We start from the raw sequence: 12,096 nt of genomic DNA, 5'->3' as shown, positions 1-12,096 counted from the left end.
TAGCTGCATAATAATAAAATTAAATAACTTTTATTTTTATTTTTTTAAAAGAGCTAAAGCAGCAAATAATAATAGCTGCCATTCAAAGAATCTACTGTGTGCCAGTACTAAGTGCTTTACAAATATTATTATCTCATTTGATCTTTCTAATAACCCCAATAGATCTTCAAGAAAAGATGTCTAGGGGCGGCCAGGTGGCTCAGAGAGTAAGAGCACCGGCTCCAGTGTCGGGATGACCTGGAGATCGAATCCCAGGCTCAGACGCTTAGCACCCACCCAGAAACACCTGGCCGTGTAACCTTGAGCAAGTTACTTAACCCCAATTGCTTAGGGGCGGCCAGGTGGCTCAGCGAGTAAGAGTACCGGCTCCAGTGTTGGGACGACCTGGAGATCGAATCCCGGGCTCAGACACTCAGCACCACAACCAGAAACATCTGGCCATGTAACCTTGAGCAAGTTACTTAACCCTGATTGCTTAATTAAAAAAAAAAAGATGTCTAGAAATTACCATTTGGTAATTCTGACATTGGTCCTTTAAAACTCAATGAACCAAACCTCCCCCAAAAATCAACAAGCAAGACAAAAATTAAGGAAAACAAACGTATAACTGTTGAGAGGATAATGAAATCAGGATTTCAATTCATGTTGGAAGAAAAATTATGCCATGTATAGCCTGTAATCACTTTAGGTAAAATTATGAATGTTTTATACTTCTGTTTTGAGATAAGGAGATGATAGAGTGTCCCTAAAAATCTCTGTGCAAGTTTTTCAAGCTATTGAAGCTTAAAATTTGCACTAAGACCTTTGAGACGCCCTGTGTAGAACCACTTCAGAAGTCTGATGGGGTTTCTGAGGGTGAGCCATTATCACTGTCACTGATGTGATTCATGTGTATTCATGTTTCCTTAGTCAAGGAGCATGCATTTAAAGCTGGAAAAGACCTCTCAGAGGAGACCTAGGCCAATCCCTCCACTTTACAGATAAGGAAACGGAGGTTCAGAGTGAAGTGAATTGATCTAAGTCCCACATTGAATAAAGACAGGATTCAAACTCAGGGCTTCTAAGTCCAAATCTTTCCCCTGTATCATGATGTCTCCCCATAACATTCAGCCTTGTGATGGTGTGTCTGGGACACAGGGACAGAGCAATAAATCTGGGGTTTGCCAAGGCTAAGACTCATTCTGGAAGAGGAATGTGTTGTTACAATGTGCAAAGCAGCTAAGTGGTTGTGAGAGCCCTGGGCCTGGAGTCAGGAAGACCTGAATTCAAATCCTGTCTCAGACTGTTAATAGCTGTATAACCCTGAGCAAGTCTCCTTACCTCTGTTTGCATTTAGTTTCCTCATCTGTAAAATGGGGATAATAATAGCATCTACCTCACAAGATCATTGTGAGGATCAAGTGAGATAATAACTGTAAAGTTCTTAGCACAGTACATAGCACATAGTAGGCATTATATAACTGTTTACTTATTATTCTATAATTATGCTTATTATATGTAATATAATCACATTGTGTTATAATATATTAAATTGTGTATTATATGTTACATATTATGTATGATATATTATTATATATTATATTATCTAAGGGATCTGACACTGAAGAAAGAAAAATATGGGACCCAGTGAATTTGGAACCACAGCAAGTAAATAATGTGGAAATGTTCTACTGATATAAACAACATGTAAATTATAAACAACAATCATTGCTAGTTGTCCTTCAGATATCCAATTAAGCAGCAAAAAAGTTATATACCGTGTAAAAATTATGCTAGCTCACATTTATATAGCGTTGTTAAGATTTGCAAAATATTTACAATATTCTTACTTCTCACAACCTTGTGGGGCAGATGCTATTACTAGCCCCATTTCATAGTCAAAGAAACAGATTCAGGGAAGTTAAGGGACTTGCACCTGGTCACAGAGCTAGGAAATGTCTGATGTAGGATTTGAATCCATGTCTGGCAAACTCTGAGTCTAACACTTCATGTAGCGTGCCTTCCATGGCATCTAAGAAGGGCACTTGTTAGAATCGGTATTCTCCAGGCTGTCTCTGCAGCCTTCTTTGCTCTCTCTACACACTTTCTTGGAGATCTCATTGGCTCCCAAGGGCTCCATTATTATCTCTATATAAATGACTCCCAAATTGGTGAACCCAATCTGAATATCTCTCCTAAACTCCAGTCATACATTGTTAACCATCTTCTGGAAATTATGTTGGTATGTATATGTGCTTGTGTGTGTGTGAGTGTGTGTATGTCTGCATGCCCCATAGACTCACCAGTCTAAAACATGATTCATTATCTTCCTTCCTTCCCCTTCCCCTGACACTCCTCCAAACTTCCCAATTTCTCCCAGCTTTATAACTCTGAATGCATCCTTTATTCTTCTCTCCTCTTCCTCTTTGCTTGGGGTGGATGAGACAAGAGTAACTGACAGCAGAAAGGAGGCAAAGTTTCTCAATTTTTACCTTGTTTCTTGCTTTCTCTTTGAGGGAGTATGACCTCCACATTGGAAATGACCAATAAGGAGCCAATATTCAAGATAAGGAAGGTGATGGTAGGAGAGCTGCTGGCTGCCTCTCCAGAAGTCAAGTCACCTGCCCAGAAGAATGCCTCATGTAGAGAAAGAAATGGTAGATAGGACTGCTGAATCACTCACTGTCTGTGTATTACTCTTTATTCGTATTTTGTATTTACTTGACACGGATGGATAGCACAATGAAGTGCATAGGGACAGAGCTCTTACAGTCAGGACAGACCTAAATTCAAATCTGACCTCAGAGACTTATTAACAGTACGATTCTGGGCAAGCCGTTGCCTCAATATCCTCATCTGTAAAATGGGGATGAGATAATATTTGTAAAGCACTACCTAGCTTCGTCTGTCTCCTCCCCCTTTCTTCCTTTTCTTTCTTGCTCTTGCTCCCTCTCTCTTTTATTCTCAACCCCTCCCAATCTCTCTCCCAATCTCTCTCTCCCTCTGTCTCTCTCTCAATCTGTCTCTGTCTGTCTCTGTCTCTGTATCTCTCTCTGTCTCTCTCTCTCCCTCTCTGTGTGTCTCTGTCTGTCTGTCTGTCTGTCTCTGTCTCTGTCTCTCCTCTCTCTCTCTCTCTCTCATTGATTTCATCATAGGTTCAACTCTCATATAGCTTGCTTGTGTGTCTTCTGAGCTACATGTTGATCTCAGCAATTGCCTGCAGGGTATCTCCAGGTGATTTTCCCCTAAACTTTTCCTTCAGTCCCTAACTTCCCTATTTCTGTAGAGGGTGCTCACCATCCTTCTTCCAGTCCCTGAGATTCACACCCTCGGAGTCAGCCTGTTCTCTTCCCTCCCCTTCAGCTCCAATCACTTGCCAAGTCTTGTGGTTTCTACCTCCATAATATATTTCCCATCCATTCCTTTCTCTTTATTCACATAGTCTCTATCCTAGTCCAGGATCTCATCATCTCGTTCTCAGATCATTGGGGCAGCCTCCAAATTGTTCTCCTGGCTTCCAGTTTCTACCCTCTTCCATCAGTCCTCCCCACAACTATCAAATTGATATTCCTGAAAGACAGTCAGACCATATCATTCATTACCCTGTGGCTTCACCTTACCTCTAGGAAAAAATACTTATCCCTTTGTCTTCTCAACAGCTTACCCTTCCAGGCTCTTGGCCCATCATTCTCTTTCAAGCCTTCCAGATTAGCCTGTCTGTTAGTGCTGCTGGTACCTTGGCCTCTCCTGGGGCCATTATTCCCTGTTTACTTGGAGACCCTCCCCTCTCTGTCTACTCTGATGCCTATAGAATGCAAGACCTTCCACACATCCCATCTCTGTGCCCTTGCAAAGGCCTGGAATGTACTCTCTTGTCAATTTCACCTTGAAAATTCCCTTAAGTTCCTTCAAAAACTAGCTCGATTATCACTCCCTTTATTAAATCTACCCAGATCCCCCCCCAGGTGTTAGTGACCCCATAAGATACTTTGTACATATTTTGTATTCAATTTTCTATGTATTTGTTGTCCCCTCTCTGTCAGGAGAATGTAAGCTCGTTGAAGGTAGGGACTATTTCATTTTTGCCTTTGAATCTCCAGCGCTATATGAATCTCCATATAGTAAACACTTATGCGCTTGTTGAATAAGAGTGAATGAATCACAAATTCTCCCTCTGTTCAGATGTTTCCTAATTGCAGAATGTTTTCATATAATCTAATGCTATAAGCATCAGGAGTCTTTGCCAAATACAAATATTTACAAATAAGAAATATGATTTCTTCCACCACCACCATAGGCATTAAACATGTATGAAGGAATTATAATTAGTATTGGAAAGAAACTGGGAAAGGGGCATGTCCTTTCCCACAGTCTAAAAATGGTGAAGAAATCTGAGGATACTGTTCTGAGTTCCCATATGGAGAGCTACAGACCAATGTAAAAGACATCTTCTCAGATGACACATATCTTTTCTGGCAGGACAAGTCTATCTAAGTCATCTAAGATAATCACCTGGGATGGGGGAGGGGTAGGATTCTTCATTTAAAAAAAAGTAAAGAAAGTCCTTTGTTTAGCTTTGCGTTACAGAAAGAGTTTGTGACCGTCTGAAACACCACACCAAAATGGGCAATGATGAGAAAGTAAAGCACTTAAATATTTTCTTCCTTCCTTCCTTCCCTTCCTCCTTCCCTCTTCTTTTCCTCCCTTCCTTACTTCTCTCTTTCCTCCCTTCCTTCTTTCCTTCCTTCCTTCCTTCCTTCCTTCCTTCCTTCCTTCCTTCCTTCCTTCCTTCCTTCTTTCCTTCCTTCCTTCTTTCTTTCCCTCTTCTCTTCCTCCTTCCCTTCCTTTCCCCTTTCCTTCCTTCTTCCTCCTTCTCCTTACCATTTTCCTTCCCTTTTCCCCCTCTTTCCTTCCTTTCCTCCCTCCCTTCCTCCTCTCTTTTCTCTCTCTCCCTGTCTTCCTCCCTCTCTCCCTTCCTTCCTTCTTCTCTTCCTCCCTCCCTTCCTTTTTCTACCTTCCTTCCTCTCTTCCTTCTTCCCTCCTTCTCCCTCCTTTCATCCTTCCTTCTTTCCATTCTTCCCTTCTCCTCCCTCTTTCCTTCCTTCCCTCCTCTTTCCTTTTTTCTTCTCCTTCCTTCCTTCTCTTCCTCCCTTTCTTCTTTCCCTCTTCCTTGCTTCCTCTCTCCCTTCCTTCTTCACTCCAATGTCTCAAACATGCACTTGGATAAGATCCCAAAGACTGAAAACAGGAGGGGGCAGAGACTTGTAATGGCTCTTATAGAAAATATTCCTGTTCAGAGTTAGTTGGCTTACATAAATTCTGAGGTTCTCACAATTCTGAGAGTCTAGGATTCTCATTAGAAGTGGTATCATCCTTTCCTGTCACTGTATGTAATATGTAATTCTCAGTTTTTTCAGAATTTTCAGCTCTCCTATGTCAGATGCCCTATTAAGAATGCCTATGCACACACTTTGTTCCAGCAATTCCATTCCTAGGTCTGTATCCCAAAGAGATCATAAAAAAGGGAAAAGGACCCACATGCACAAAATGATTTATAGCAGCTCTTTTTGTGGTGGCAAAAATTGGAAATTGAGGGGATGCCCAACAATTGGGGAATGACTGAACAAACTGCATTAGAATGTAATAGAATACTCATGTGCTATAAGAAATGGTGAGCAGGAGGACTTCAGAAAAACCTAGTACTTACATGAACTGATGCGGAGTGAAGTGAGCAGAACCAGGAGAACATTGTACACAGTAACAACCACAGTGTGTGATGATCAATTATGATACCTTTAGCTCTTCTCAGCAATGCAATGATCTAAGACTATTCCAAAAGACTAGAGATGGAAAATGCCAGCCACATCCAGAGAAAGAACTATGGAGTCTGAATGCAGATCAAAGCATACTATTTTCACTTTTTTGTGTTTTTTGGTTTTTGTGGGTTTTCCCCTTTGTTCTGTTTCTTCTTTTATAACATGACTAATGTGGAAATATATTTACATGACTGCACATGTATAACCTATTATCAAATTGCTTGTTGTCTTGCGGAGGGGGGATGGGAGGGAGGGAGAAAAAATTTTGAAATTCAAAATCTTATAAAAAACAAATGTTGAAAGCTATTTTTACATGTAATTGGAAAAAATAAAATACTATTTAGGAAAAGAGAGAGTGTCTTCCACAACATTCTTCTCACAACTGTCCATCACCCGCTTTTGATCCTTCTCTCCTGTTTCTTCAGCTACAGATAAAAGCAGATCAGCAGTTGGACCTTCTCTAAGTTCCACTTTTTGGTGCGTTGCCATCTACCCCACCACTTCCCAGGTCCAAGAAGCTAGGAAGAATGCACTAGATTTGGCAGGATGCTTCCCTTTTGTACCTGGTCCAAACACACATTTTTCCACCTTAATATCTGCTTTCCCATATCACCCCTGCTCCCCAACTCACTGTTTGCCATGTTGGCTCCATGAGGCTGCCATGACTTTTGCATGCAGCATTACGTCCAAGAGGAGAGGACTGGAATGCACCCTCTATCTTCTCACCCCTGTTCCTGCTGCCCCTCTCCTGCAAAAGTCTACTGGATAAAGAAGGTGACTGGGAGAGAAGGAATGTAGGGAGTGAGACATGACCTCATCATCTCTCCTACAATAACTCTGGCATCAAGGGCCTGGTGCCTGCTCTGTGCAGAACCTGGAAGCCTCTGGCAGGGACCGTCGCCATATCACCTCTGTCCTGCATGAAGGCAGGGAAGGAGGGAGAAGGGGGATTGTCTGTCTCCAAGCCCTAAGTGATCGGTATCTGGCCCCATGTTCACCATCTGACCTGCTTTTGGCTTTGCCTCATTTCTATCTGTTGGATTTCTTTATAATTAGTGAGTACCGTGTGTGTGTGTGTGTATGTGTGTTTGTTGTGTATTGTGTGTATTTGTGTATGTGTGTTGTGTGTTTGTTGTGTGCACATGTGCATGTGTGTTTGTGTTGTGTGTTTCCATGTGCATGTGTGTGTGTTTGTTTCCATCAGGGGCTGCTTAGCACATGATTGGCTGCTGCGCCTGGTCAGCCTCGGTCACATCTCTGCAGCTGTGGACTGACTGCTCTTGCTGCATTTGCACCTGCAAAGCATTGCTGCAAAGGGCCGGGATTCTGTTTAGCATCTGCCCCCTCCTGGGTGTGGACTCAGGGTCTCCTGAGGGGCATTCTGCATTGCTACTTACTCAGGGTTTATTTTATGTCTGCTCAATTCTACCTACTGCTGGGCCTGCGGAACATCTGCTGGGTACCGTTCCATCCCTCTCCTTAGCATCAGGGTCACTGCCTAGCATCTGTTCTACATCTGCACTACCTTGGCCTCTCCTGGGGCCAGTTGTCCATTGTTTTACTTGGAGACTATCCAGGTGGTGCAATGGATAGCGTGCTGGAATCATCCTCCTGAGTTCAAATTTGGCCTCAGACACTTACTAGCTGTGTGACCCTGGGCAGGTCACTTAACTCTGCCTCAGCTTCCTCATCTGTAAAAATGCAGTGGAGAAGAAAGTGGCAAACCACTCCTGTATCTTTGCCAAGAAACCCTCAAATGGGGTCACAGAGAGTAGGACACAACTGAAAACAACTGAACAAATCTCCTCTGGGTCTACTCTAATGCCTATAACATGAAGATCTCTGCATTTGCATACACACCCGGCCAGTCCAGTATTGGTATATACTGGCTGTATGTGTGCCTCTTCTGGATCTGTTTATTCTTTTCCTTAATCTGCTTTTGTTCTGTTTCTTTTTTTGTCTTTTAGGAGGGGAAAGGCAGGGAAATTGGGGTTAAGTGACTCTCCCAAGGTCACACAGCTAGTGTGTGTCAAGTTTCTGAGGCTGGATTTGAACTGAGGTCCTCCTGACTCCAGGGCCAATGCTCTATTCAGTACTACCTAGCTGCCCCTCTTCTGTTTCTTACACAATCAGCTGATTACTTTTTACTTATTTAACTTCGGGTCTGTAAAGCAGCAGGTCAGGAATCCTCTGACCTGAAAGTCAGAGGATCTAAGTTCGAATCATGACTTTTAAGCCATTGGTCAACTCATATAACTTCTCTGTCATTAGTTTTTTCATCTCTAAAATGAAGGATCTGAGCTAGATTTCCTATAAAGTCTTTTTTTTTTTAATTTAGGGACTGGTAGTGTTTCTTATAGAGGCAGCTAGGTTATTCAGTAGATAGAGAGATGGGCCTGGAGTCAGGAAGACCTGAGTTCAAATTTAACCTCAGACACTCTCTAGCTGTGTGACCCTGAGAAAGTCACTTAAGATCTGTTTGCCTTAATTCACTGAAGAAGGAAACAGCAAACCCTCCAGAATCTTTGCCAAGAAAATCCCATGGACAGTATTGATGTGCTATGGTCTATGGGATCATGAAGAGTTGAGCACAGCTGAAGAACAACTGTTCCATATCCCACCTTCTACATTCTTAATTTTTGAGACAGCTAGGTGGCTCAGTGAGTAGCGCACCGGCCCTGAAGTCACGAGGACCTGAGTTCAAACGTGGCCTCACACACTTGACACATTTACTATCTTGTGACCTTGGGCAGGTCTCAACCCCAACTGCCTTGACTTCCCCCTCCAAAAAATACATTATTAATTATTATGCTTTTTAATTCTAATATCTTCCTCTGTTATGAATTCTCTCTCTCTCTCTCTCTCTCTCTCTCTCTCTCTCTCTCTCTCTCTCTCTCTCTCTCTCTCTCTCTCTCTCTCTCTCTCTCTGTCTCTCTCTCCCCTTCCCCCTTCTTCTGGCCCCTCCACTGCCCTTTGATAACATCCCTATTTTTTTCTCTTCAGTCTCAGTTTTACAACAAACAACCCTTCTTGTCCAGCCCCCCCACCCCTTCCTCTGGCCTCCATTTCCTTCCCCACTACTCTCCAGGATTTGGGATACAACAATGCAGGTGTCACCTGGCCCTGGAAATTCCAGACCCCCTAGGGAAGTATCAACCCCTAGAAGGTGCCATGCATACCCTGAGAGAGCCCAGGAGGGAGGAGACATTCTTTATGTCCAGAGCCTCAATCTGAGAAACTCCAGCCACATCGGAAGGGAGATGTAGCCACAGGAAGCGGGAGTAAGAAAGCAGAGGCTGCAGCTTCCTTGGCTTGACATGGGGAAGACCCTGAATCAGGCCTTCCTCTCCTTTAACAGCGTTTTTGATCATAAAATGGAGACAAAATCCTCTTTTGCTCCCCCTCCCAAGGCCTGAGGGCATCCTTTGAAGGCAGCGAGTGAGAGATATTTTCAGTTACTCTGCCGGTTCTCTTTAGCTCCCCCCGCCCCAAGGCCTCTCTGAATCACCAGTCTACAGGCAGATCTGGCCCCTCGGCCTCACTGATTTTCTCCATACCCCCTCTTGAAACTTCCCAGTCTGTCTGACTTCCTCGGTCCATTTGCCAATATGTCAGGGACCATGAGGACACCTGCTGGTGGGATGGGCAGGCAGAGGTCTTCCCACAAGCCCCTCACATCTGTGCTGGAGCTGTCAGTTTGTTCCTCCACATCTGCCAAATTTCTTTCCCTTGTATTGAGATTTTCAAATTCCCTTTCTGTTAACACACATGACTTCCACACATGTACACACACACAGAGGCATCAAAAATACAGACAACCCCTGGTTTCTAGCATACTGGCAATAAAAATATTTATTCCACACATGTGCACACCCACACACACACCCACCCTCCTCATCTCACCCACACTCAGGTCTGCCATACCATAAAACACACAAAAAGACCAAAGCATCTCACTGACATAAACAATGAAAAACAGGCCTGTTTTCCCTCAACAAACAAGTCTAGAAGATACCCATTTCACACCCCTCAGTCTTCCTCTCATCTCTCTGACGGTGGGCGTGTGCTCCCTAGACAGCACCCTCCCGTGTGTGAACATTTGAAGTCAGTCACTCCCTGGGAAGGAGCAGGGAAGCAAGTGGAGAGTTAGGTGGGAGCTATAAAGGGAGCACGGATGAACATACATGTATACACCCACATAAACACAGCCCACGAAACATGCTTACTGCCGCATGTTGGGAAAAGCTATCATCTTAAAACCCTTGAAAAGGCTTTTTACCCTTACCCTTATTCTATAACAAAAATCATTTCCCTCAAAGAACGATTGGCAAAAACTAAAAGAGAGACGTGTCACAGTGAGCTGTAGAAAACCAGGGAAAAGACCCAGGTCTCCATACTCATGGAACTGTGCTTTCTCCTTGGGCCCATTCTGCTTTTTTTTTCTAGGACACACATGCTTGCGGTTACCCATATCACCATATAGATGTGAGCACACATGTTCCACAGGCAGTGCAGTGGCCCCCCCCCAAACGAACAACTGTCAAGGATTTTAACTGGATGGGGTTATATCCTTGGCATGAGGTTGCTGGGTTTCAAAGAGAAGCAATCAACACAGCTCAGAATTGTCCTGGTTCCCTCCCAGTCCCTGCTGAGCATCAACTCCTGCCTCCCAGCTCTTCCTGAGCCTTAGGTGCTCAGAAAACCTAGGGTAGCTGGCTCTTTAGGTGAGCCCTGACCTCTTTCTACAAGTCTCTCTGCTCAAACTGGGACCCTCCCAAGGTGACAGCCAACCAAGAGCTGGGACTTACTGTGCTCTGCAAGACCCTGGATCATGTCGAACTTATGGATTTCTTTGGCATAGTATTCCGACTCAGTGTTTTCCTGAGTGCAGCTTTCCTCTTTCTCCTCCTGCATCTCCTCCAACATCTCCCGGGTGCTGTTATACAGGGCTAGGATGTGGTAGGGCACATGGGCCAGTGTTGATGCCTCAGGGGGGCTGGTGAGCCGCAGCTTGCTTAAGATCTGTCCCCTAATGGCTTCCACTCTCTTTTTCTTGATGTGACCAAAGTCCAAGGTGGTACAAGTGGAGAGAGAGAGACTGACTGTCGCAAAGTTCAGCAGTGAAAGGACCACCAGAGCCCTTTGCAAGTGCATCTTCATGTGCGAAACAGGGGAAAGGGGACTAGGGGAGCAGCTGGGCCTGGCAAAGGAGACCAGGAACCTTGCAAAAGGAGTTAGGAAAACCAGGCAGAGCTTTCGATGCAGCCTCCCCAGATCCCGAAGACTGAGGCTTGGCAAGAAGGTGCATGAACTCACTGCACTGCAAAAGATTCAGGACTTCCAGGAAGCGTTGGCAAAGCTTAGGAAGAAGAAGCAGGCTCTGTGCCTTGCAAAGTTGGGATCCTTCTCCATGTGTCTAAACAGGTTCCGCTGGGCTGTGATTCCAGGCAAACCAGGTGAAGATCACCAGGTAGGGGTAGCAAGGGGAGTGAGGAAGGTTTGGGGTGGGGGGAAGGTTTGGAGGGGGAAATGGGGAGAATGTTGGTGTTTTCCTTAGGTAGAAAAAAATAATAAATAGAACTGAGATCTAAGATCATAAAATATTACTTTGACAACAAGGGGCAAAGTTGGTGTTTTGAAGAGAGGCTAAGAAACAATGTTTAATTTCCAAATTCAGTATCCTTGGATAGCCCAAAATAAGAAGGAAAAGAATAAAAAAAAAATCGGATCACCAGTAAGTAGGTGGCCGGTGACAGGGCTGGGCTGGGCTGGGCCACCGTCCCCAGCTGGGGACAGAGGGATGCGCTGGGCACACTAGTCTTTCAGACACACCATTCATACTTTCCCCTTGGTTTACATTTCCTCGAGGGCTTTTGAAATGATTTTTGTCACCCGCGGCCTCTCGTCTTCATTGGATGCTGATTTGGGATTACGTGTAATGAGAAGGGCTAGGCACCTGGCTGCTGCCTCCCCTCCAGTTTTGCCCCAACAATCCACTTGGCCGCCCAGGGTCACCAAGACCTTAGCTTCTCTTCTCCCTTGGTCATTGCTTCTTTCACTGCTTCACTTAAAAAAAAAAAAAGGAAAAGAAAAAGAAAAAAAAACATAAAAATAAAATAAAACAAGTCAGTTCACTTTTCCTGTTGCTTGAATGTTATCCCTTCTTTCTCATTTTCTTCCCCTACCTCTTGCGTTTTGCTGCTTCGACGCCCCTCCTGCCTGTGATCTCTCTCTCTCTCTCCCTCTCTCTCTCTCCTCTCTCTCCTCTCTCTCCCTCTCTCCCTCTCTCTCTCTCTCTCTC

The 12,096-nt window shown here is 44.3% G+C and overlaps 2 protein-coding genes across 4 annotated transcripts in view; one reads left to right on the top strand and one right to left on the bottom strand.

The window, feature by feature from the left end:
• IFT43 (intraflagellar transport 43) overlaps positions 1–12,096 on the top strand; it is a 345,957-nt gene that overhangs the window by 197,088 nt on the left and 136,773 nt on the right. The gene's annotated exons all lie outside the window — the stretch shown is intronic.
• TGFB3 (transforming growth factor beta 3) overlaps positions 1–12,096 on the bottom strand; it is a 47,341-nt gene extending 35,245 nt beyond the window's left edge. Inside the window, exons 1-2 of one of the 3 annotated variants that reach the window (XM_069091929.1) lie at positions 11,981–12,096; positions 10,604–11,861 (exon numbers count right to left, since the gene is read on the bottom strand). In XM_069091929.1, coding sequence (XP_068948030.1) covers positions 10,604–10,955 — 352 coding nt within the window. In that variant the 5' untranslated portion in view covers positions 10,956–11,861; positions 11,981–12,096. Of the gene's footprint in view, positions 1–10,603 lie in introns of all 3 variants that reach the window. The other 2 variants (XM_069091930.1, XM_069091928.1) reach the window with 2 other exon arrangements.

This window comes from Petaurus breviceps, unplaced genomic scaffold, assembly GCF_028583685.1.
Source record: "Petaurus breviceps papuanus isolate PSGF00001 unplaced genomic scaffold, PetGlider_PUasm1.0 189, whole genome shotgun sequence".
Taxonomy (NCBI): Eukaryota; Metazoa; Chordata; class Mammalia; order Diprotodontia; family Petauridae; genus Petaurus; species Petaurus breviceps.
Note: the sequence above shows the minus strand (reverse complement) of the source record. Positions and strands in the feature narration are given on the sequence as shown.